Source organism: Thalia democratica, chromosome 6 (genome assembly GCF_965202585.1).
Source record: "Thalia democratica chromosome 6, ktThaDemo2.hap1.1, whole genome shotgun sequence".
Classification (NCBI taxonomy): Eukaryota; Metazoa; Chordata; class Thaliacea; order Salpida; family Salpidae; genus Thalia; species Thalia democratica.
The window spans coordinates 34,030,138-34,057,158 of record NC_139170.1 but is presented as its reverse complement, the minus strand read 5'-3'; the positions used below and the strand labels follow the sequence as shown (position 1 = coordinate 34,057,158).

General features: G+C 26.8%; 1 protein-coding gene across 1 annotated transcript; it reads right to left on the bottom strand.

The window, feature by feature from the left end:
* Window positions 1–485: 485 nt before the first annotated feature.
* On the bottom strand, window positions 486–22,779 carry LOC145839005 (uncharacterized). The gene is made up of 21 exons (XM_082946619.1): window positions 22,719–22,779; window positions 21,795–21,898; window positions 21,280–21,405; window positions 20,945–21,054; window positions 20,565–20,656; window positions 20,360–20,484; window positions 19,429–19,603; window positions 18,988–19,108; window positions 18,519–18,662; window positions 18,036–18,202; window positions 11,925–12,283; window positions 10,404–11,632; window positions 9,740–10,005; window positions 9,188–9,432; window positions 8,861–8,948; window positions 8,178–8,398; window positions 7,599–7,622; window positions 5,820–5,921; window positions 2,849–2,977; window positions 1,594–1,740; window positions 486–1,364 (listed from the first exon to the last, which is right to left on the bottom strand). Exons 1-21 carry the CDS (start codon window positions 22,777–22,779, stop codon window positions 1,110–1,112), a joined length of 4,290 nt encoding a protein of 1,429 aa, XP_082802745.1. The 3' UTR covers window positions 486–1,109.
* Window positions 22,780–27,021: the final 4,242 nt, after the last annotated feature.

Genomic DNA, 27,021 nt, shown 5'->3' with positions numbered 1-27,021 from the left:
ATTAAAGCTACTTTTTTTGTTTTTTTTTTAAGTATATATTTACGCACAATATTAGCAAAATAAATATTTACAAAAAATATATTCGTATTAAGAGCTTTTTGTAAGAGATTGTTTTTGAAACATAATATTTCACTTAAAAGTAAATCAAAACAAAGTAAAACACGAAGATACATAATCAAGTTGTATTATTTTAATTAATGTAAAGTAAACCAATAATAGACCAAAACTTGGTGTGTTAAAAAGAAAAGAAACTTCAGCTATACATTTTAATTTCAAAATGAAATAATATTAACTAACACAAGAGAAAATTTTAATCAATTATTCAACTTTATAAGAGGTATAAGCAAAAAAGATAAAAAATATTTATAAATATATATTACAGAAGATTTTTTCCGTAACTTCACCAATTTTTCAACTAAAATTAGTTTATTAAAACCAATAGAAAACGTGAAAACTTCATAAAAATATTTAAGAATCATGCTTCAGAAAACAAGCATTTATAGTCAGTAAAGTGATAACTCAAACTTTATTAGGAAAGTTTCAATAAGCACTTACTAATGTAAACAATTCTGTTTTTATACTATTAGCATTTTACTTTAAAGTTTACTATATCATTTAAATCCGTACGAGTTAGTTTATTTTAAACATTTTATTTAAACGCGTGTAAAGGACACAAAGTTAAAAAAATGTTTACGTTTTCAATACTTAAAAAACAACACAAGCTCGAAAATGTTTACAAAAATAAAATGGATATAATCAATAATACTCAATAAACTAACACTAAGTTCTAATTATTTAACAAACTACAAAATATGTTCGTATTTTCAAGTTTGCATTAACTTTCAGCATAAAAATGTATAACTTTATAAAAGCGAATTTTAAACTTCAGTAATGCAGTGTCTTAAATTTATTTCATTTAATCAATTATTTTAATCCTATTTAATTAGTATCTAACAAAAATTTAGTTAAGCTATATTTCTATTTTTTGTAATAAATAGCAAATCCATAAATTCCAGTTAGTGACTATTTTATAGAAATTAATATAAACCGGCGATCCATGATAATATTCGACAAAATTTTCCCGCTAATTTTCACAAGGGGAAATTCCCTCAATTGAAAGCGGGACGGGGAGGTGGCGGTGGGGGAGGGAGGGGAATGTCGGGGAGTTGGAACATCCGCTTGGCGTCGCCACCCTGCGAGTCGTTTCTCCTAAGCGTGTGCGGCAGGTCGAACGGCGGCGGTGATTTGGGGGAATTTCCCTGTTGGTTGACGTATTTTTCGTCGAACTTTTTGGCAACTTCAGCGGCGAAGGAGGGCGACATTCTGGTGGATTTCTTGTGTTTGCCGGATGACTTCCCTGATCTCTGATTGGTTATGATTATAAATACTACTTTTTCTACTTGAAATCAAATTGTTAGACTAAAGTGAAGACAAGTAAATTGGTACTAAGTAAACATCTATCTTTTTCATCATAAATTTCTTTTTTCAACTTGTGCATACAAAAAAACTTAAGTTTAAATTTTTTTAATAGAAGGCCTTAAATAACAGCTATTTCCAGTTAAATTTCATTTACAGAAATATATTTTAAACTACCTTTTTGCTGGAAGAACTTTTGTTCAACAGAGCATCCATCTTCTTAACGCCTTTCTCCTGCTTTTGCCTTTCCAAATCCACGTACCTTCTTATCAATCTGCTCACTTTTATTGAGTTCACCTCTCCACCCTTGTCACTCTCCGTTATCTGTGCATTTATTTTGATTATTATTTAAACAAAATAAATAAAACAATGTCGTAAATAAACATTGTATTTATTGCTTATTTGATTTGCAACCATAAGTTTTTAACAGAAAGTTTTACTCCCTTTAAATAAACACTCTACGTTATAAAATCTGATAACAAGCTTTTATTATCGAGCTTGATACGTAAATCAGTACTGCATCCTTATTATTGTCAAACATTCTTTAATGTTGTAGAAAAAATTATTTTCTTGATAACTTATATCATTACTTAGCTTAACATAAACATGTTTTTGAACATAGTTATGAGTTATATAAAAAATCTCAATAATCAAATTTATAAAAACATTTTAACAACTTAATTATTATTACATACCTCATCATAATGTTGTTAGCAAATTTTCTCCAGGTTTTCCAAATTTCTTCCAGGTTTTTAAAAGTACACATTTTTGTGTCTATTTTTAGTTTTAAGTTTATTTATTGATAAGAAACTGCTAAACATTATAAAAACATTGAAAAGATACTTTAGAGTTACTTTAAATGTGTTTTTTAATAAAAAAAAATTTTGATGATGACAAAAAATCTCACCTATATGATAGATTTCTTGTGTCAAATCGAAATTTTACTACTGAAAATGTTTATATTTTTAAAAATTCCAGGTTTTTAGATTAAAATTCCAGGTTTTTCCAAGTTTTTTGCAAAATTTTTCAAATTCCAGGTTTTTCTAGGTTATTTTTGCCTAGTTTTTTGGAATTCCAGGTTTTTCCAGGTAAAGTGGCAACCCTGTAAATAGTATAAAAACATTGAAAAGATACTGTAAAGCTATTTTAAATGTGTTTTTTTTGTAAAACAGTTTTTGATGATGACAATAAATTTTTATCTGTAAGATACATTTGAAATTTTACTATTTAACGTGTAAAATTTTTTTTAATTACAGGCTTTTTTAGTGATTTTTGTTCAAAATTCTAGTTTTTCCAGGTATTTTTTTCAAAACTTCTCAAAATCCAAGTTTTTAGCATTAATTGTCAAATTGCAGGTTTTTCCAGGTTTTGAAGTTTTTTGGCAACCCTGCTCTTATTACAATCAAACAATTTTTTTATTCCATTTTTATACCTTCTTAACAGCTCTTTTCATGATGTCCTTGTACTGTTGCTTGTTAATTTCCCGCTTCTCGTAGTGAACCTTTATGGCCTTCTTTGCTTCAAACACCACTTTCTCCTGAAACGTTTTCTTTGAATGCACCTGAAGTAAATGGAGATTTGTTAGCTAAATAAAATAATAAATTTTGAAACTTATCAAAGCTTATTTTTTAAATACTTTTTATTACAAGCAGTTCTTGCTTTAAAATATAAATTTGTGCGATATAATGAATTATTTTTTTTTAAATGCTTTTTGATATTTATATTTTCAATTCAAAAAAGTAATATATTTATGTGCCAAATATACATAATAATAAAGTTTTAAAAACTGACGCAAACTTTATGCATCAAAAATAATTTATGACTTGCATTTAAAAGTTGCTTATATTAAACTTACTATAAACTAACTTTTAACTGAACAAGATTATAGAAATTAAAAATATATAAACATTTTTAGCTTATTTAGTTACGGCAATTTACTTATATTATGTCATTAAAATTGCATGAACAACATCATTGATAAGATGTACATAATATATAAACTATGTGCTTTTGTAAAGAAATTTAAACGGTTGATATGTGTAGAAAAGTTTACGGTTAGCTACTCTATAGAAGCTTTTAAAATTTTATTGATAACACATAAAAATATATAAATAATAGTTATGTTAAAAGTATTATTCAAATAATATTTATACTACTGAGCGAACGATTTACCTATAAATGTTACGTCACTACAAAGGTCACTGCAAATAATTTTGATAATATGATCGAAGTGATTAATGCTTATACTTCATTATTACTTGTTATCTAAGCTTTCTGAAAGATTTAAACTCTTTAGTTTAAGTTTAAAGTTTAAGAAGTTAAAAGTATTACAACAGGGTTGCCACACACTCAGGGAATCTCAGGGAATTTTCAAACTGTAGAAAATCTCAGGGAAACTCAGGGAATCTCAGGGAAACTCAGGGAATTTTGGCATTTTTCTTTTAACTCAGGGAAACTCAGGGAAGTTTTGATTTTTTCTCTAAATTTCAGGAAAGTTTTTGAAAATCTCAGGGAATTTTTTTTCTAGATCTAGAATGAGGTTTAGTTAATCCAGTTTCAATATTTTGTTCAAAAGTAGTAATTTTTATTATTTAAGTGGTTATTTAGAATTTTTTTAGCCTTGCGGCTAGTTCTTCAATATTCTTAGTATTAACATTATAGTTTTTTTAAGTTTTAAATTTATATTTACTTAAATAAAATCAAACATAAAAATTTTAATTTTAGATTATTTTGTATCAGTTGTTAGGTATTAAGTTGTACTTTGATATAAGATATTTCTTTAGCTATTTCTTTAAACTTTCTTTTTTCAGGTTTTTTTACAATAATGTTAAGCTTTTAAGTTTTATTTACTGCATTCAGAACAGTTGCTAGGAAAGACATACAAGTCATAATGAAGTTATTATGTATGCATTTAAGTGAGTTCTTCATGTGAAATTATTATTATAGTATAATTAAATTTTGTCAATTAAAATGTCAAACAAATTAAACTTTATTCTTTTATGTAGAAAGTTAAGTAAGAAGTTTACACAAAGTTGTGCAAAAATTTAGTTTTTAATTTTTAATTGGTTTAAACCTTTTAAGATTGAGTTTTTGAAAACAGTTTTTTTCATAAATTTAATGCAGAACCATACACATACAACCTTCCTTTTATTATTAAAGAAGAAAAATGAGAATGAGGTACTAATAATTTGTGTTAGAAGAGAAACTTTTTTTTTAAGATTTGAAAAATACTCAGGGAAACTTAAGGTTACTCAGGGAAATTTTTGGTCACTCAGGGAAGATTTTTTGGCTCAAAGAGTGGCAACCCTGTTATAAACTATGAACTTACTTATAACCAAATTTGTTTTTAAATATTTATTCAAAAACTCGTTAGCTAAAAGAGATATTAATGTAGTATAATATAAACTATACTAAGAAGCTTATAACTTTATTTTTTAACCAAAATAAACAACGTAAAAGTAGTATGAATACTTTTATAGATTACAAATAACTTACAACAGAATTTTGTATTGGAATCAATGCTTTAGACCAGAGGTGCGCACGATTTACGTTCTAAATTTTATTGTAAATATTCTTGCGTTCATGGTAAAAAACAAATGTTTTAAGTATATTTCACAGGAAATATAAACTTACACTAGATATACTGGGGTTTGAAATTAAGAGTAAAATAGAATTTTATTAAATTTCATGCTAAAGTCAGTCTAACTATAATGTTAAAAATATAGTCGAAAATATATATAGCTCAAACTTTTATTTTAAATAAACAATAGTCTAAATAATAATAAACAAAAAAAAAAGTTTATTTTAATTATGAACAACACAATATTAAGATGTTTGAAACAAAAAACAACATTGAATTAATAAAAGTAGAGACTGCCAGCGCACGTATTGACATTTAAGCACATGTGAAAGTAAACAAGATATATTTTTATTAGTAATAAATATAAACAATATATTTCTTTTAAAATATATTTATTTTCGTTTATGGTTAACTTTAGGTGAGCACCAATACCAAACTGAAAGTATAGTACATTTGACGACTTATTTAACCATAATTTCAGGCTAAAAAACGATACTTTGTTTTAAACAAGCTAGAAAGAACTAAATTAAAATATTAAAAGCTAAAATATTTTATCAATACAATATTGATTTTTACAATATCATAATCAATATAAATTATTGTATTGATATAATCACTTTTATATTGTAAATTGAAAGCAATTAAGTATATAAGTTTATTAGCTATGATATATAAGTTTAATTTTATTCATGTATTTATAAAAGATAAATTTTTTGCCTAAAATTATGATTAAATAAGACATCAAATGTATTATAATTTTAGCTTGATATTGGTGCTCACCTAAAGTTAACCGTAACCTTATTTTCTTTTATATAAAACCAACTTGTTTCATTTTAGTCTTGTTCATGAGATCGACCGCTGATGAAACTTCGTAGTCGTCATCTTCCATCTTGCTGCCGGAATTCTTCAGATCTTTGCTGAGGATCTGTTGACAATATTTAACTGTTGATTTTATCAAATTACAAATCAATTTTTGAAAAAAAGACAATATACATAAGCATAATAACCAAATATCTTTTAATTTAGACACTATGCGACTAACCGACTCTTAACAGAAAATCACAAGTTAAGTCGAAAGTTTAAAATATTTAATTATAAAACTATTAAATATCCATATCAAACTTCAAATTATATATATTAAATGATAAATATAATAAGTATAACATATATTTTTCATACTTAAAATGCTTATTTTCTAATATCTGATACTTAGACATTATTTTGCTATAATGGTTCCTGATACTACTAGCATTTATAACTAATTTAATTTCAAAAAAAGTTATTATTTATTTAGTAATTTTGTTTTCTTAGACTGAACTAAATAACTCAATCTCCATAAAATAAATGTAGTTTAAAATTTCTTACTACATTTAAAAGTATTTCGAACATCAATATGAATAATTTTATAATTTATTGTTAATAAACTACTGTAATTTATTAACAAGTACAGGGTTGCCACAGATCAAGCTGGGAAAAAATCCTGACTTTTTATTAATTTTTTCCTGACTTTTCTAAACCCAATTCTTAATTTAAACTTATCCTAAAATACATAATCAAGCACTTGAAACTATATATAGTTTTCAAACTTACATTTCCTCTTATCATTTAGTATAAAATTTGTGACAAATAAATCTACTTATATTTATTTCTAAGACTTCAGTTATTCTACAAAAAATTATAAATAAGTAAATTTAACCATAGCTTATACCTCTCTTGTGACTTATTTTTCATATTTTAAAAACTTTGAAATTATAAAGAGGTTAAGTATACACATAAACTTGTTACATAAAATACAAAACTTAGAGCTTAATTATAAAGAACTTAATTATTTATTTAAACAAAAAACACTTTGATTCTAAAATTTTGCAAGATAAACTTTTGTGTATATCACAATTTCACTATTGAAGTGTCCTTGCCACAGATCATCAATACTAAAAAGCATCCTGTTTGTTCAATATAACAAACAAAAACTTTCCAGTTTTATGAAGGATATTTTACTAAATTTTACCAGATGAAGATATTGGAAAATAAGTAATTTTGTAAATTTCTAGAAAAATTTTGTAATTTTAGTCTGACTTTAGAGGATTTCTAATTAATTTTCTATCATTTTAAGTATTTGGAAAACAAAGAATTTATTTAATTTAAACAGAAAATACTTAACGTTTTTTAAATTTTGTCAAATTTCCTGACTTTTGTCATTCATTTTAGTTTTTCCTGACCTTGTGGCAACCCTGCAAGTATACTGTGCTATTTTTAATCGTGCTACGTAAAATTGTGATTTAAGCTTTGTAACTAGAAGCTAAAATGTGATTAAAAAACTGAACTAACTTGATATGTTCAATAGTTAAAGAATAATTAAACATTTGTTTTTAATATTTAAAATCTACAAAAATAAAGAAGTTAAATTTATAACAATCTTCAAACGTATTGTTTAATAAAGTGTCATTTTATAAAGCTATTTTTTAAACCACTTAAAAAAAATAAAGCAGTTTCTGTCGAATTATTTTAATTCTAAATATGTATTTGTAGATAAAAATAAAAGTGAATTTAAAATGCTTATAACTATGTGATTACTTTAGCCACAAAAAAGCAATAAACTTACTTTGTTATCTTTGCTCGGTAATATCTGTAAAAGTAAATAAAAAAGAAATTAAATATAATTCAATTACTCAACTAGTTTTGTTTAATAAATATAGTACAAATTATAAGACTTCTTTGTAATAACTCATAAACTTCTGACCTGATTTTAACTGAGAAATTAGGTATATATAATGTACATCTCAACAAGTTATTAATAAATTTGCTTATTATAAACCTAACATGATAAAAACTATTTATTACGACACTAAAAAACTTAACTATGACTTATTGAAACTATTAATAAGACTACAATCTATTATCACTTACATGTCTAACTCTTTATTCAGACAATGTTTTATTTAAGCTACCTTAGTTAAAACAATTATCTATCAACTAGCTCAAACTTACTTAAAAAAAAAAAACAATTCAAACTTCAATCCTATTTTGTTATCATAAACACTGGCAATTTTATTAAGTTAAAAGGCTTTTGATTCTTCCTTAATTGATACTTTGTCAGATTTACCAAAAAAATTACTTAAAAATAAACAAAAAAAAAACCCAATTTCTTCCATGTAATAATTACTTAATCAAATAAACCTACCTTATCAAGACCGAACGTTTGCGACAGTTGCTTCAGCGACAATTTGTTCTTCGCGCTGGATGCTTGCGCGCCAGAGTAGCCCGCTATGCTCAGTATCTGCGCCGGGTTCAACTTGCTCGGTTGTTGCGGGGGAGGGGAATCTTGTTGAGGGGAATTTTCCGGGGACGGCGGCGATTGCGACGGTTCGATCATCTTGTTTCGCTTGTTTCTCTTGCTCGATGCTGCATGAAAAAGTTTAAAATGTGCAAATGTGATTAAAGCTCTGTAGTTTAAAGAGTGATTAAGAACTTATAAAAGTAAAAGGATATATATCAGCGCAACTGAAACTTTTAAACCTAGATATAGTATTTATACCAGGGTTTCCCAATGTGAGCCATAAACAGCAAAAGGATGGCCATGAGTAGTAAATGGGCCACAGGGGGGCAATGAGGCCATAATTTTTAAATTACTCTACAGATTCTGGAGTTGTCGTGAAGAGCAAAAGAAAGTCTTAGGTAAATTTTACAGTTTTTTTTTTGATAAATCTAGTCGGAGGGGGCAATAGCTTTTTATAAATCTTTAAAAGGGGCTTCATGAAAAACAGTTTAGTAAACCCTGATACAGATGATAAGCAACGGTACTTCTTAAAAATGTTGAATATTAATACTTTTTAAATAAAATGTATAAAACTATGATAAACTAACACTTGCCACTGCTGGCATTGCTCGTGTTTCCCTTACTTTTACCACTGTGGACTGACAACTGCGAATCGTCATCTCTGTGTTCTTCATCCTGCAAAATTAATGCTTATTTAAACATAGATTTTCAAACACCAACAAAAAAAACTTTGATCTTTTCATCAGTTAATAGTTATTAAAACTTAATTCAACTATGAAAACTTTAAATTATTTTGTCGTCCGAATATTTATATCAAAAATTATGAAAATGTTGAATAAAAAAAATTAAAACAGTTTAATTAAAAGTTGATCAAAAAATATTTTTATTGTTTAAAATAACGAATTTTTATTAACGTTTTCCTTCTGATCCTGCAGCATTCTCTGGATGTTGTTCTTCTTAAAAGCTTCCAGCTTGGCCTTCAAACTCTCATTGTCTCGCTCCGGAGAGGGGGAAGGGGCTTCCATGGCAACCGATCCACCGTCTTGACTCGTTTCCATGGCAGCGGAGTCTTGAGAGGCTTCTTCTTCCTGCTGTTTAGGAATTTCGGCCACGCACGATATTTGGATGATGTTGGGGTTGGCAGGCGTTGAGTTTTGATCTGTGAAATTTTCAAATTCAAACCTGTAACAATCTGTACAATAAACAACAAACAGGAATAAAAATTAGTTTTTATTTTGAATATCAAGGGTGCAGTATAAAACAAGATTTTAAGAATAATGAAAGTTGTATTCTTAAGTGTTAAAACAAACATGCTAATTCAAAAATAAACAGAGTAAATTTTGAATTAATTACCTACAATTAACGAGATATTTAGTTGATATATTATGGCAACAACTCATTTATACAAGATGCTGTGAAAACCTGTATATACGGTTATTTATTTTTTATAAAACAACAAATTTTACCATCATCGTCTTCGGACTGTTTTCCGTTGCCATTGTTCACCACCGTCGAAATAACCTTGGGAGACTGAAATTCCATCTGCAGCTTTTTGCCGCTTTCACTGGTGGGTACGTAGGACGCCTTGGGCGAAAACAAACCCTGGTCGCTGCGCTTTCGTTTTCGGGAAATACCCAAGAATTCGTCGTTGGAGGCGTCAATGGGGTGGGGCGATTCTTGTTGGGAGCTGTTCAGGGAATTGTTGACTTTCGAACTGCTCTGCATGCTTGAACTGTTAAAAGTTTCAAATTAATACAAACTATCTCTAAACTTTTAAATGCATACTTTATAATTAGTTTAGTAATTTTTCGTTGTTAACTTTGGTATTGAGTAGCTTTTTAGAATGGTTCAAAAAAAAAAAAATTATGTTTACAAAAATAAGTAAGTATAAAATTGTGAAGTCCAGTAACTAAGTGCTAATGATGATACTACTGCTATGACTTATAGATCTGGAAAAATATCCGTCATCTGAATGTGTAGAACATTGATACGTTGAATACAACCTATTTGCAAAACGACAAGAAACAGATAAAAATTTAAAATATCCTAAATCCAAAACATTTAAAATTTAATAAAAATTAACACTTTACATATCAACACAATATATAAAATGTTAAAACTTTAACCCACTCCATGCTGACTGCAGAAGAAAAGCTCTGATTTCTGGACCTTTTCCTTTGGTTCAAATTACTCGAATTTTGGTCAAGCTTGTTTCTTGAGTCTTCCCTTTTCTTTGAAACGGATCTGGAACTTTTACGCTTTCTTTGGGGAGTCGGAGACCTCTTAGGAGTCCTGGACCTTTTTCGCTCTCTCCTGCCTTTTGATGCGGATCTCCTGCGATCCCTCGATTTTTTACGGTCTCCAGATCTCGATCTTTTGCGCTCTCTTGATCTCTTTCTCGACCTGGATCGTTTCCTGTCCCTGTGCTTGCTTCTCTTGTTTTCCCTCGAGCGCGATCTGCTCCTTCTTCGATCCCTGGACTTTCTACGCCTGTCCCTCGAAGTAGACCTTCTTCTCCTACTGCGAGATCTCGACCTCCTCGTTCGCTTCTTCCTGTCGCGGCTTCTGCTCCTCTTCCTGCTCCGGCTCCTCTTACGCTTGCCTCTGCTCGCGCTCCTGTCTCTGTTTTTCTTCGGAGTCTTACTTCTCTCCCTTGACCTGCCGTTTTCCACAACCGCCTTCTTATTTTCGGCTTCTTTCTCCTTCTCCGGCTTGTTAGCCTTCTTCTTAGCTTCCTCCTGCAAGATGCGGTTTTCCTCAGCGATGATGTCGTTCTCGTTCTCATCAGAATCGTTTTCTTCCTTGTGCTTCTTTTTGTGCTTCTTCTTCGCCTTCTTGTCTTCTTTCTTCTTTTTCTTCTTCGACTTCTTGCCCTCCGCTTCACTTTCGCTCTGCCCCGCTTTGCTCTTGTCTTCGCTTTCGTTTCCCGTCTCCCCGCTGTGCTTTCGCTTTCGGCTCGACGAGGCTTCGCTTTTAGCATCTTTCTTGTCTTCTACCGGCACCTCAAGATTGGCTGATTCCGGCTTTTCTTCAGTTTCTTGCGGAACTTCAGTTGCTTCTTTTGTATTTTCATCAACTGAAACTTGAACAGGCGACAAATCTCCAGCAATCGGTGACTTTTTACTCTCTTCATGTGAGTTTTCGGCTTCCTTTTCTTCAACGTTATCTTTAGTTTTCGGTTCATCCCTGCCACCAATATTTTCGATCAGGTCCATCACGTCATCATCTTCCTGATGTTCCTGCGAAGAAACACGCTCAGGCGAATGTTCCGGTGAAGAATTGGCAAACATATCGATGTCGTCTTCGGAGGACTCTTTCCTTGGTATCTTTTTCTTCTTTGCCTTTTCTGCTTCATGTGTCTGAAATTAGAAAAACTTGCTTTATATTAAAAACTAAGTTTAATCATTAAGAACTTCATTGTAATTTTAAAATATATAAGTTGTAATACTTCAAAAAATAAAAGATTTATATTTAAGTAACATTTGTTAAAAATATGAATTAATAAAATGTTTTTATTTTTAACAAACTTAATAAAGTTTAGACTGAAACATTAAGGTTTTATAATCCATACAAAAAACACTAAATAAAAACAGTTATACAAACTGAAACGCAATTTTACAAATAAAAGATAGAAAAAAAACGTAACTCAACCTTTTTCATTTCAATCCATTTGGCAGCGATTTCCGGGTTGAGCAAGTAACCTTCTTTTTCGCAAGCCTGTTCCACATCGGGGGTTTTATCCGCGACCATTTTGGCGCCGTTTTCAACCTCTTTCTCCTCGTCGGAGAGGGTCGGGTCGAACGGGTCGTAAGTGTCCTCGTGCTTGGGACTTTCCGGCGGGGTTTTGTCGTCGGTGGGGTTGAACGGATCGTACTCTTCCTCCTTCGGCTGGGTGGGCAGGACCTTGGACATTTTTATTTGTATGGGCGCTTTCTTGAACGGGTTTTTACCGCTGTGGGGCGGCACAGATGACATTTTTGCTGGCTTTGTTTTCGTTGCTGAATGGCGTGCTGTTTGTGAGACAATTTTTTGCAGAAATGTTTTAATTAATTAAGTATCTATCTGAAAAACAACGATAAATTGAGTTATATACAATTACATATTGTACAATAAACTCAATGTTTCTGTTATTTACTAAAAATTCAATAAACTTAACATAACGTTTCAAAATTAAAGTTTTATAAGTTTTGGTTTTAAAAAATCAAGTCTTAGTTAATAAAAAACAAAAAATATCAAATAAAGTTTTTAATATTAAATTTTTTAAGTCAACAAACAATCAACAAAACTCTCAACTTTTAAAGTTGATAACACTGTTACAAAAAAAATAAAGTCAAAATGCAAATATCACAGTTGTAGAATACAGTTCTACGAAGAGCTTATCAAATTTACTTATTAAAGAGCAATACGAGTAATATGTAAATAGTAAAATGTTTTCTTTGTTCAAAGTTAAGCTTGAAACAAAAAATAAGCAGCTTTTGTTAGATATTATTATACGTGAAATAGATTTAGAACTGAATATTTATTAAAGCTTGCTTAACCTTTAATATTTTTTTAGTTTAAGTTTTTGTACAAGTATAGCACTGTATGACTTTGAGATTTGACTACTTTTAACAATATCAAGGTGATTTTTGAATAACTGTAGGTGATATCTTAACATCTTTTAACTTTTTTTAGCTTCCAAAATAATTGTATAACTTAATTTTAACAAAAAAATGAAAATTTTGGTACGCATTTGCATAGATATACTTTAGGTATGAATTGTATTTTATACTAAAAATATTTTGAAGCTTTTGTTTAGATTTTTAAGGATACAAAACATTACAAGTAAAACTTAATACACTATAAACTAAGAAATGTTGAAAGACATGTAACAGACATGAAAATTTAATGATTAAGCTAATAGATACTAATATAAACTACTTTTGATATTTAAACTAAAAAATAGGTAATAGTATATGCAGCTAGACTTTCAGTGGCGTTGACCAACTACTTATAATATTCCCAGGTACAAAGTACTCTGAGACACTGTAAAATTTAATAACCCACAAAAATAGAAATTTAAAACAATGTCTATAATGATTTACATGAAGCTTATTTCAATTATCTACTCAATTTAAAACCTTATCTCTATTAACATTAAAAAGGAAAATGCGGTTTTCTTTTTGTGCTCAGATTATTTATCATACGAAATTAATTATTCATAGTCTGTTGTCAGCGTTTACTATCATATAGCCTACATGATCTACCGCTTGTTGATATTACTTAAAGTTATTCTTAAATTTCTAGAAACGAAGTTATAATATTATATAGGTTTTATGTTTAGCATTTAAATTTCTTTTTATGGTGGTTGATACTTTAGAAATAAACAAGTTATACTCAAAACATAAAACAAATACTGTTTACTTATGTTTAAAGTTCAATAATTTATGATCAAACTATTTTAAAAACTTTATGAAAATAAATTTCTTGTAAAATATTTAATTTGAAACGTATATGAAACATGTTTTTTTATTACATATATATCATATATCATTAAAATTAAGTTGAATTACTTGACATTATAAAAAGAAGCTTTCAATAAGATTATAATCTTGTTTTTTGAAACAAATTTTATTTAATACAAATTTAAATGTTTTCTGGTGATGCAAAGTATTTTCTAAGAACTAAAAAAAGGACTGTAAATTCACTAATGGTATAAAAATTTAGAGCTTTACAAACTAAAAAGGTATTTTTATATTAGAATCAATTAGGTTAGACCTTTTAAACAATATTGAAGAAGATAACTTGAATATTTTTCAGTAAGTTTAGTGCATACAGTCATACAGTGCTATAAGTTTATACAGTTACTAAAACTTTATTTGCTTAGAAAAAAAATACATTACAGTAATAAATAATAAAAAATTCTATATCTAAATTTATAATATTATTTTTCATATGTACAATAAGCAGAATATATGAAACTTATGCTAAATATGATACGAGCATACAAATATTAAAAATTAAGTATAAACACTTAAGCAAACAACTTAGATGGTTTTAAACGTGAATTTAAAACGCTTACACCAAGCAGAAAATGCACAAATAAAAGCATGTATTTTCAAGCAGTCGTTTTATTTCCGGACACTAGCTAACCTTGAAATAGCTAATTTTAATACTCAATTAGTTTAAGAATTGATCAAATTTAGACTATTTAAAGCCTTCAAATTAAAAACAAATAGTTTTCGTTTGCAAAATTTTTTTTTGAATTTTCTGAAGTTTTAAAATTAGCATGTAAACAAAATTCACATTTAGGTTAAAAAAGAAAGTTTTAACCTCGATAAAATTGTAAAAAAATACTATAAAAAGCTAAAGAGCAATGTAGCTATAGCAAATGAATGTTTTTTTTTATATTATACTTATTAATGAAAATAATTTTTACTCATTTCAGGTTTTTTCATCAACATTATTGTTTTATGCCTTTAGATGATTTTATTATACAAATAATTGTAAATGTTTTTCATGTATAAAAAATCTGTAATATTTTTGTATATTTGAGCATTCAAAAAAACAAAAACTTAAGGTTATAACTATAGTGTAAAAACTATTACAAATTTATGTACTGAGTGAAATAATAAATAAGGATGAAAACAAAAATTATTTCTAACAAAAATTTAAATGCTTAAAAATTAATTTTGAGACTTTAAATGTAGTTATGTTATATCTACAACTTACAAATTGCTTTTAAAAGTTCTCTATTACGGTAAAAAAAACTACAAAAAGAAAATTGTTAAGCTAAGCTGATGAGTATTTGTTTAAGTGCTTTATAGGCATGCTTAACTGAGTTATTAACAATTGTTGCTTTGAATTGTTACATAAATATATGTGGGCTGGCTAATGTAAACAAAAACTGCTCACTTGGAAACACACAAATATTTCAGTTAAACTATTTGTTTGCACTGTTTGGTATTTACCATGTAATCACAAATTTTATGAGCTTGACCTCTACTTAAAAACTTGAACTCAGGAAAAAATATTTTATTTTGATTTAACGACTATCTAGCAACAAGGCAAACAATTATAACCGCAAAAATTTCTTTTTGTTTTTAAAAGAAGCTTAAATCTATTTTCAAACTAATCTGTTGACACTAAAAATATATTTCTTGTTTTAAACTTTGAAACTAAAAATACATACGTACTTTAACTTATCTTTTTAATGAAACAAACTTACAAAAAATCTATTAAGAAAGTTTTCGACAAAGCTGAGTAAGTTATAATTTTGATGGGAAAACATACTTAAAGGTCAGTCAGATTTGCATATTTGCGGAATCTGCAAACTTTGTAAAAGATTTTTTTATCTTTATACCTAACCCACCTTACCCAAAAATATAAAAACTAATAAATTTTTTTTTTATAGTTTAGATTAAAATAACATGAAAAAAGCCCTTTTTTGCTGACTCGTCAAATATTCAAATCAGACTGATTTTAAGTATACTAGCAATTTTGATGTGTGTTTAAACCTTATCAAAGCCTAATTAAAATCAACTAAATCTACAGTTAAAAGGATTTGGACTTATATTTATAAAGCTACTAGAGTTTATTAAGAAATATTAACTTCTCAACTTTGACATACAATAGTGACGTTTTCTAAAGTTTTGGACTACATGTAGAAAAAACTATTAAAAAATTATATTTCACTAAAAAAGAATTAATTTTATGTAATTATCTTTATCAACGTTATTCTGTTAGCTTTAAAAAAAATATACTTTAATGCTAAAACTTCAAAGATATTACTACAAAGTATTTTTATATCTTTCTTGTAAAATGTGGTACAAAAATTAGTAATTAATTTTTTAATCAAATTAATTTTAGTTTTTATTAATTTATTTAATTAAAGTATAAGTTCATGCAAAATAAAAATTAACATTTTAAAAATTTCTTTAACAAAGTTTTTTTTGATATAATCAAATTTTAAAGTTCACTTAAGTATGATAAATTGATCTAAATTGCACAAGAATCAGTAATTTAATTTTGTACCTTAATTAATTTTGTACTTGAATTAATTTTAACTTGTTCAACTAAATTATTTTTTATTAAATTGTCATACTTTTAAAACTAACCTGAAACTTAGTTTTTTACTTATGCTGTTATAAAGAAATATTCAAATTGCCTTAAAGTTATAAAACATAATCTAATAATCTAAGATTGCAAAGATGAAAATAACCGAAAATACCTAAAATATATTTCATAAATATTAACTCTTATTGAAATATTATAAGTTGGTTTTTAATTTATTTTTATCAACTTTTTAAATTTTTATTACATAACTTATACATAAAACTTATTAAAAAGTAAAGTTTTTAAATATAAAACATACCTAAATGTGTGTTTCATATGTATTTACATTAATTTTAAATTCAACAAAAACATAATTCACTTATTTCTAATTTTTACTGTCTTGAAGTTGAGCTATTGCTTTTATATATTTGAAACTAGAACATAAGTTAAGAATTCTTTTTAATTAATGATTTTAAAAGGTAGCTGTATTATTTTTTTTATCTATGCAACTGTGGAAGCTAATAAAATATACAAAAATATATAAGCTATAGTAAAGTTTAGTCTTAAACTTTATTCAACTTTATAAATTTAATACAATTGATAATTAAAAAATTTTAAGTTTGAATGTAAGAATTTTTAACAAAATAATCTTTATTTTAAACTTAAAAAAGCTATAAAATGTGATAGTAGTCTAAAAAGCATGATTTTTGTTATTGTAGTTAACAAAATTAAATATAAAACTAACCTCATACCTTGATAGCAAAAAATAATAAATTTTTGAATATATTTTAAACTAACCAAATAGCTTCAATAAAAAACTTAAGCATAAACTTATTCAGAGTTTGAGTAAAACTACAGATTTAAAGTCAATAAATAGTTAAACTATATAGCAAAATATTTCAGCAAAGGCTTCAATTTAAGTAAGGTTGTTGCACATTGCATATGCAATTCAATTAGCATTTGAGAATTTTTAAATTTATTGTTTAATAAAAACCATTGGCTGGAATAATTTGGAAATTTGGTAAACCACCATGTGCACGTAAATTAATTTTCTGTTGGTATACTTAAATTGTAGTTAATAAAAATACTTAGTAAAAACTGTGATTTTTATAAAACTAAATTTATAAAACTTATAACTTTAAGCTAAATTAATGAAACATTGATATAAACAAATAATTTTAAGACTTATTTATTACATGTGCTAAATGTTATATTAAATTTTGTAAAACAACTAACCTAGTATTTTAAAAAACTTACTTAATTTTGATATACTGCAATTTATTAAATGTTTTAAGGCTGTAAAAAAACTTATATGACTTTCATTTTGTATTACTGTATCAAAGATAACCTTGAAAACTAAAAAAATAACTTATTTAATGTAACATATATGTACGTACAACCAAATTTTTTTTTTCAAGAGATAGTAGAAAGATATCTTACTTTCTACTTGTAACTTTTTGTATTTAAAAAACTCTTAAACTAGTCAACGTCACTCTGCTTGTAGTAACTTAATCTACTTACCGAAAATATTTTCACTTTTAGAACATTCTGATCTCAGGGTCTTACGGCTCTAAAACTTAAATCTTACAGTAAACTTTAAAGCCAGACATTCATATTTCCCAGTATTACCCGCAAAAACAAACTTATAAACGATCACAAAACCCCCATTTTTAAAGTAGTCAGTCAACGCAACTCTAAAGTCTTAACCGCTAGCCCTACAAACCAAACCTATTTCAACTTCCTTCTGCTTCCTCAGTTTTCTCTTCTCTTCCATTTTGAACTGCTCGTTGGGTTTTATGACGCCGTTGCGACCCACGGTGATGTGGTTCGAAGGGGCCAAAAGGACTTTCTGGCTGCTCAGTATGCTGCCCAGCAGGTCGCAAGAAGCACTGCTGCTACATTACACATAAAATATTTTACTGTTCAATTGTCATTCAGTTGAGGAAAAACTTACTTCATAGATGTTGAAAACAACTTAAGAAAGTATTAAGGGTTTAAACCAAAACAATTGCTTTTAGATTTCAAAAATAATGATTTTATCGTATCCTACATTAAACTGTTAAATTTATCTAAAATTAGTATATTTATCATAAATGAACTGTTGTTAAGTATGCTATTGTGTCAAACAATAAAAAGCTATTATTCTTCTTGAAAATTTTAACATTTTGAAATTGTAAATAAAATAAACCACACATTATTAGCAAAAGAAACCTAGGCCGGTCTATGGTGGTTTTGGGTTCCCATTCCTTGGAATTCTTGACAAACATGGAAGGCAGGGGTCTGTTGAACCTGAGCGCGGATTCTGATAATTGTTGGTGTTTTGATGCCAGTACATGCATAGCTTCCTCCTCTTCACTGTATTATGTATATTTAATAATTAATATTTCCATTTAAGGATTATATAAAACTTTATTTGTAAAATAAAAAAAAACATGTTAGGATGTAGGATAGCTCATTTACATTTGAACATTGTACTAAGAAACTACTAAACGTAAATAAGTATTTACTAATTTACTTTATTTTTATATATTATTTCATTTTATGTTAAGCATGTATAGAAAGTTATTATGGACATCATTAAAAACTTTGTTCCACTGAGCAAAATGTATTGATAGTTTTTAAACACAAAGTTAAACAGTGATACATTTACAAACTTTCCAACTAGTAATATTACACAAACTTATCAGAGGTTTCAAACTCGTCAAACACACTGTTGCTTCCGAACAAAGAAACAGGCGCCAATGTGGCACTACCGCTACCCGGCACCGGCCTGTTTGTTTTCTTATTTCCGCTTGATCGCGCTGTTGTAAGAAAAAAGTTTTATTAAATTTTTAACCAATTTAAAACAAGACATTTCAATCTCTAGCTAAATTATTTCATTGAACAGATATGTTTTATCATAATATCCAAAAAATACTGCAGTCTAATATAGTTTTTTAAGACTAGCATTTTGTAAACTTATATTATTTTAGTTTTACTTTATAACTTATAAAACAGCTTTTTTATTAACAACTTAAAAACATCAGCAATCTGTATAATACTAAACTAAGAAACTATGGTAAAGGTTCAATAATACACCGAACTGGTATTTTAGTTTTTAAATCAAAACAACTTTACGAACACGTTTGTCTCTTATTGGAGCGGGATCTCCTCGCAGTGTTTCTGGTAGTGACCTTCTTTCTCGACCTCCTCTTCCTTCTTGTCCTCCCCCTGGTCACTTGATCGGACGGAACGCTGACCAGGTGGCTGCTGTTTATGTTCTGGTACACTTCTTGCAGGATTGCCGACATTGCTGACTGTTTGAATTGGAAATATATTAAAATATTTGGCTGCAGGGTTGTCAAATGTTTTAAACAATTTTCTCTAGATTCTCAAATTTTCCTTCAGGTTTTATAAGTACACATTTCTTGGTCTGTTTTTAGTATAAAGTCAAGTTTAAATTAAAAAATGTTTTAAATAGTATAAAAACATTGAAAAGATATTGTAAAGCTACTTCAAATGTGTTTAAAAATAATTTGATGATGACAAAAAATTTTTATCTATATGGAAGATTTTTTGTGTCAAATCAAAATTTATCTACAAAATTTATTTTACATGTAAAAACTGTTTGAAATTCTAGTTTTTTTTCAAAATTTCTCAAATTCAAGGTTTTTTAGCCTAAATTTTTAAATTCCAGGTTTTCAAGTTTTTTGGCAACCCTGGCAGTGCTTTAATACTTTGTAAACAACTTTTTTAAGGCTTTCCAACAATTATTCAACAAATATCATACTGTGTGTTCCTAATAAATAAGCACATGTTTTTTGTTAGACAAAAATTTTAGAAAGCATCTAAAATTTATTACTTAAGAATTTTAAGAAGTACAGGTGTAAATTACAGTTTTATTAAGAGTAGCATTTATCAAAACATTACTACAGGAGATAACTAAAGTTGAATAAATGTCCTATTTTAGCTCAATACTAAAATTGCTGCAAATTTATATACAATCTTACAAAAAAAATTAAGCATGAAACTATGCAAAAACAGAATTCTGTAAACTATACTGCATAACAAACTGATAAAGATGATGACGCATTGGAAACTCTGCTTATTCTTGTTGTTCTTGATCTTTGAACAAGCATCCTTGTTTGTTCAGTCGCGAGAGTTCTGCCCATTCTGCGCGTGTTCTCCCCATACATGGCTGTGAAATGAAACAAACTTTAGAAATCTACTTATATACTAATAATCTGAAAGTTTTCATAAATATTACAAAACGTTCACCTTCCACAGGGAAATTCAAGGCACAATCGTCGCAGAACCATTCAGTGAGGGGAATTTCAGACAGGGCAGGAGTTAGACAGGCAGTGTGAAATCTGATTAAAATAAATGAATTTACAATAAAATAGGTTCTTTTAATAATTAAAAGACTGTTTAAATAAAGTGTTTGCATAAAATTAATATTGTGGGGAGTTACAAAAAAACTGTGCACAAAAAATATTAAAATATTACACACCACTTTGAGTATTAGTCTATTTCACAACGAATAATGCAGGTAAGAGTAAATTGTACCAAAGGTAGACTTAGCAATAAATCGTATAAGCTTTGAAAGGTCTATTAGTGCGAAATTAGCTAAAATGTTCTTATATACAGTTATCACCAACCCTTTATCGCAGCCATCGCAAAGAAGCAAGCTGTCCTCGTTCTCACCGCTGCCACAAATTTCGCACACAACCGTGTTGTAGTGCTGCATTGCTTCATCATCGTAATCCACCTTTGATTCATTTAAAAATATTATTTTTGTGAAATGTTATGGGGTACATCAGTACTACGTTTGAATATAAGTAATTTGCATTTACAAGCTGTAATATAAATAACAAAATACAAATTTCAGAAAGTAATTCTTAAGATAATTAATATAAACTGGTTTTAAAACAAATAAAACATAGAACTATTACAGTGTAATATAGCGTAGCAATACTAAGAAATCTTTACTAACCTGTAAAGGTTTTTTGTCCTCTTCTTTTAATTTTACTTCACAAACTAAATTATCACAGTTTTCTGATCTCTGGTAAACTTTTATCGAGTCAAACTTTCTTCTACCGATTGGGCATGTGTTAGTTTTCTCCAAAAAAAAACAACTACAAGTTTTTAGAAAATATTGAAAATATCATTTAGTAAAGTGACAATAATTAAACATCCAAACTTGAAGATAATTTCACATATTAAAAGTTTTAAATTATATAAACTTTTTCTGTAAAATAATGGTATTTTATTTAAAAAAATATATGAACATTTAAAATGTGTAGAGCTAAAATAGTTAAATTAGTTTCAGCTCAAAATTATTAATGTGGTATAACTAAATTTTGTTTAAGTTCCACTGTGATTTTCTAAACGTTTTATGTTTTATTGTTATAAACTCTTTATATTTGCTACAATCATAAGCTACAAAAAAATAGTATATTTAAATGCTATTTTATAGCAACTAATGATTAATAAATTATGCATACAAACTTTACTCCACTCTATGATACAGTCAGAACAGAATTCATGTTGGCAGTTATTTGGAATTCCAATTTGCTGATCTTCAAATACATTCAAACAGATAGGGCAAGAATCTGTGTTTTTTTAACATGTTGAATTTTGTATCAATTTGTTGAAGTACAAAAAAACATGAAACACCAGTATATACTTTCTTATGATAGTACCAATTTTAATATTGGTGTATATAGAAACATGGGTAGATGTCAGTAAAAAAAGTATCAAAAAAAAAATTAACAGCTAAAATATTTTTAGTTCATTATTAATTAGTTTCTATTACAAACATGTAGAAGTCCAAATTTTTTTAATCTAAATTTTATTTTAATGGTTGTTTATTAAACACCTTAGTTCCTTAAGATATGTAAATCTAACTTTTTAGTTTCATAAAAATACTTTAAATTAACACTTTACATTTATTTAGTTAAGTTATATATTTTTTTAATGTTTGCCTTTTTTAGTTGTGAAATATTATTCAGTATACAGTGAATAAGAAGTTATTGAAAAATATTATAGTACAACAAAACTAATAAACATTTCAGCTATTATTAAAAAGTTTTATAGACAATAACTGAGATTCTTTATTTTAACAAAATATGTGTCAGAGACAATAATTGTCTAAATAAATATTAATAAAAAAAAATTAAGTATACAAATAACTTTAACATGCATACAAAATTGGACTAGCATTTATTCAAAAGACTATTTATTTATCTTTATTGTACTATCCATTGTACAAAAATAGACTTAAATATAAATAGTTGTGGTACTTTAACTCTATTAAACTAAATTTACAAATACTTAATAATACTATTAGAAACTTAATTCAATTAATTATATTAAAACAACTAGATAATAATATTACATTCTTACGATTATTTAAAAGTTGTATATTCTTACCTTCATCATCATCTTGATGGTTACAACTACTTGTTGAGGGTTCATCAACAGAAATATCCATGATTTTACTTATAAATTAGCTAAAGCTGTGAATTGTTAAAAATTTACTTCTCATATATTCCGTTTAATTTGTAAAGCAAGTATAAAAATACTATAAACAGGGTTCCCACCAAAAATTCAATAAAATTATAGGGAAATCCATAAAATATAGCAAATTTGTAGGGAAAATATCAAAAAAAAAATCCAATGAGTTTTAAATGTTGCGAACATATTTTTAAGATAAATAAAGTTAAATATGTCATTTTCCGTTTATTTTATAAGAAATTTACGAAAGTTTGAGGGTTTTTGAGCTCTAAATTTAATTAAATAAGCAAATTTAAAATAAATAGTATTTAATATAAAAAGGAAAAATTTTATCCACTAGGTAAGGCCATAGATTCACCGTATTTTTTGCTGGAATTGAAAATATTAGATTCTTTTTAACATGTTTTTCACCACAAGGTGTTGCTGTTTTAGATTTCAAATTTCAATCACCAACGAAAAAACGTAATTAATAGGGATTTCTAGGGATTTTTACATACTTTTCAATTCTGCATAGGGATTTATAAGTATTTTTTAGAATATTGTAACTTTATAGGGAAATGTTGGGATTTATAGGGAAGTGGGAACCCTGTATGAAACTGAATAATATATTATATATGACTAAACTTAAAAAACATCCCTACAAACTTATATCAACAGCTGATGGCCTAGAATCTAGATAAAACTATTCAAAAAAACAAGGTTGAACCCCTTATGCAATTAACAACATTTAAACTCACTAACTTTAACCAAAAAAACCTCAAAGGTTTTAAATTGGTTACAAAAAGAAACAGCTTAGTTAAAGGTATAAAAAGTAAAACTAAATTTTCGAAAAGTGGTAAAAACATTCATTGATTTTTTTTAATTAAGGCCATAGGGGGGGTAGGCCATGTTTTTTACAAGTTGATCTTATTTTATAGAGTTTTTACTAAGCTTCAAGTTGCTTTTTACCGTTTTTAAAAATTTGAATTAGTTTTTGAGATATGACCGGCCAAAGTCGGGCCGCATAACAGGTTCCTTATGGGGAAGGAAAAACTAAAACGGCAAAAAAAGACTAATGCATTCAAAATCTATCTCCTCCTTCATTTTTTAATCAATCTTCTTCAAACTTTCACAGTCTATTCTTTATACAATAACAAAAAAACGCTATTTGTGACTTTAAAAAATTTCAAGTAAAAATACCTTTTTTTTGAAAAAAAATATTTTTTTTTGATAAAAAATCACTTTTTTTATTTTATTTTTGTCATAAAATTTTTATTTTTTAAAATTATTAAAATTCACAAATAACGTTTTTTTCTCATAATGTTAGGAACATTTCCTGAAAATTTGAAGAAGATTGCTTGAAAAATGAAGGAGAAGATAGATTTTAAAGCCCGTTTTTAAAAACTCGAGAAAAACGGCTTTAAAGTTACCCTTTATATACCCTTTATAAAGAAAAACCTTTATATAACCGGTCATAAAAAAAAAGTTACTTAATATTTTTAAAATCTAAAAAAAAACATCTGAAAGATTATGAAATTTACTATAATATAAGTCTATATGTTATTTTTGGTCAAAAAATCCCTATGGCCTTAAATTATATAAGTTTACTTTACAAAATATACAAAAGACACTCAGTGCCAATTATATTTCAAGATATTTTCATCAGTGGATACATAGCAACAATTAAAATATATAAGTTTAGCTATACCTTTAAAATTTTATTTATTGTCATGATTTTGTCATGCATTAGTTACAAAATAAAAAATTGACTTTATTTGTGTTATTATATTTTATGTATTATTTATGTCATTTTTTTACAAAATATCTACTCTTGAAATAAAAAGCCAAAAAAACTAAGTCAACTCAAGTTCAAGAAAAAATATGAAAAATATAGAACAAAAAACTTTTTAACAGTTGTAGGAAAATTTGAAAATTTATTATTATAAGTTATCTAAGTTGAAGGTTTAATTTTGTTTTAGTAACCACTTACTTATAATTAGCCTGAGTTAGTATTATCAGCATTGAATAACAACCCTGTAATTAGTGGCTACAGGTTGTGTTGAAACTCTATAAAGGATAATTAAACTGTATCTAAAATTTATTAAAAGATACTGTTATATAAATTTAAGCTATGGGAAAAGGGGTAAAAAGTCCTACAGTAATAACTAAGTTACCAGTTGCATTTTGAAAAACTTGGCAACTTTAAAGACACCAAAAATCAAATTTTATAGTTTCATAGGTTTTTTAAGGAAGCCAAAAACTAAATTTCTTAAAAAAACTTTACTAATTCACTAACAATCTATTTACTTTAATTTTCAAAACTTCTCAGTCAATCTACATATAAAATTAAAGTTCAGTTGAGGAAAACTTTAACACTCTAAATGTGTTTATTTTACTTTAAAGTTTAAATATGCAAAAAATAAACGACAAAGTTAATTTGTTTCTTTCTTAGTGATAACAGTTTTTTATTAATTTTTTTATAAACTGTTGTAAATCCTCTAACAAACATTTCCTACATATTAGATGTAAATATCTTAATAATCATAAAAGAGATATACTTTGAAAGGTCTTTATAAATTAAGAAAAATTGAAAAAAATCCCTTATATATTTTTAAACTTTTTACAAAACTGACTATTATATACACATCTCATAAATTAATTGAAAAGTTTGTATTCCACAAAACAGATTCTATAATGTTTACTTAAACCCTTCAGACAAGATCAATCTTATTTTTTATAAGAAATACTACACTCTCATAAGCTATTTATGTTAGGAGATTATAAGAAAACATAAATAATAATATATTTTCAATATATTGAGTTGGTTTTTATGTGCTTTTCTTTTTACTAATAGCAATTTATAAAAGTTGTTAGTAATTGATTATTATGAAAATAAAACTTTTTGTCAACCTTTATCTTTATAAGTTTATTTTATTTTGTAGAGTTTTTTTCTTAACTACTAGACACTTTTAATTCCTTGCCAAAATTGAAAGTAATTTTTTAGATAAAATGAATCAAAGTGAATGAGTTCAATAGGTTAGTTAAAGAAAATGTAGACAAAAAAGAAGTAAAAAAAAACTATTTCACTAAATATATGTTTCTATTTTTTAACCATTCTTCTTAACCATTTTTCTTTCTTTCATTTTTCTTATCTTCATTAACTTTTACAGTAAGTCCTTTTTAGCTTTAAATTTTTATTCAACAAGTTTTTTTGTTTCGAAATAAATACATTTTTGAACCACTCTTTTTTATTGCTTGTTTATTTACCTAATATTTTTATCTCTTAAAATATTTTATAATCCATTTCCAGAAATCTTTTTAATAATTCAAGAAATGTTTTCTGAAAACTTTAGGTCTCTAGCTCAAACACAAATAAAAAATAACAAGTTTTTAGGTATTTATTAATTTCAAAAGAAAATATAAAATTGCCATCCATACAATTGTATTTAAACCTTTCTACAAAAATTATTATTCTTAAACACTAATTAACACTTTTAATTAAACCAAATCCAACTTCTAACTTTTATATTTCAATTTTTGTAAAAAACTGTTTCACCCCCTGTGTCCTTAACTTAATATTAATCCTTGAATTTATCTTAATATATTAACTAACAATAATATATTGAATTTAAAAATAACTTTTTGGTTTTATTAAATATACACTTAAATGTTGATTAAAATCATTATTATCACTTTACTACATCAAACTGTATATGAGGTAACAACCATTTTTATTTATTAACAAACACACAAATTAAGAATTATTTTCACTAGTTTGTTTTGAAATTTGATTTAAATAATTAGTGTTTCATAGAAACTTGCTCTTAATAATATTTGTGTTTAGTGAAACATTATAGTAAAGTAAATACAAGAAAGACAGTTATAAATTTCAGCAAGTTTCTATCTTATAAAAACATGTAAATTTTTCTATAAACATAATAGTTTAATAGCTTATTTGCCAACAGGTTATTTATATAAAAACTTTAAAAACTTAAATTTTAAATTTATTCATTTTTAAAAATAATTTTTTTCTAAAAGTCCAAATTTAATTTTTTTAATAATGTTCCTTAAACTCAAGAGTATTTTAAGACTTTTTCAATAATTATAAAGATCAAATACTTTTTTTTTTCCGGATAATTTGATCACCAACAAAATTGTAAAAGATAAAAATAGCCTAAAAAATAATATGGTCTTTTTAGTAAAAATATATTCAAAGTTTTAGCTAGTTAATTTAAAAGTT

What these genes read in the sequence shown, in the direction of transcription:
- LOC145839005 (XM_082946619.1), bottom strand. Translation starts at nt 22,779, where the DNA reads ATGGATATTTCTGTTGATGAACCCTCAACAAGTAGTTGTAACCATCAA. An exon ending in GTATCATAGAGTGGAGTAAA is followed by an intron (nt 21,406 to 21,794) that starts GTTTGTATGCAT and finishes TTTTTTTTGGAG; the next exon opens with AAAACTAACACATGCCCAAT. An exon ending in GAGTTTGAAACCTCTGATAA is followed by an intron (nt 18,663 to 18,987) that starts GTTTGTGTAATA and finishes TACATAATACAG; the next exon opens with TGAAGAGGAGGAAGCTATGC.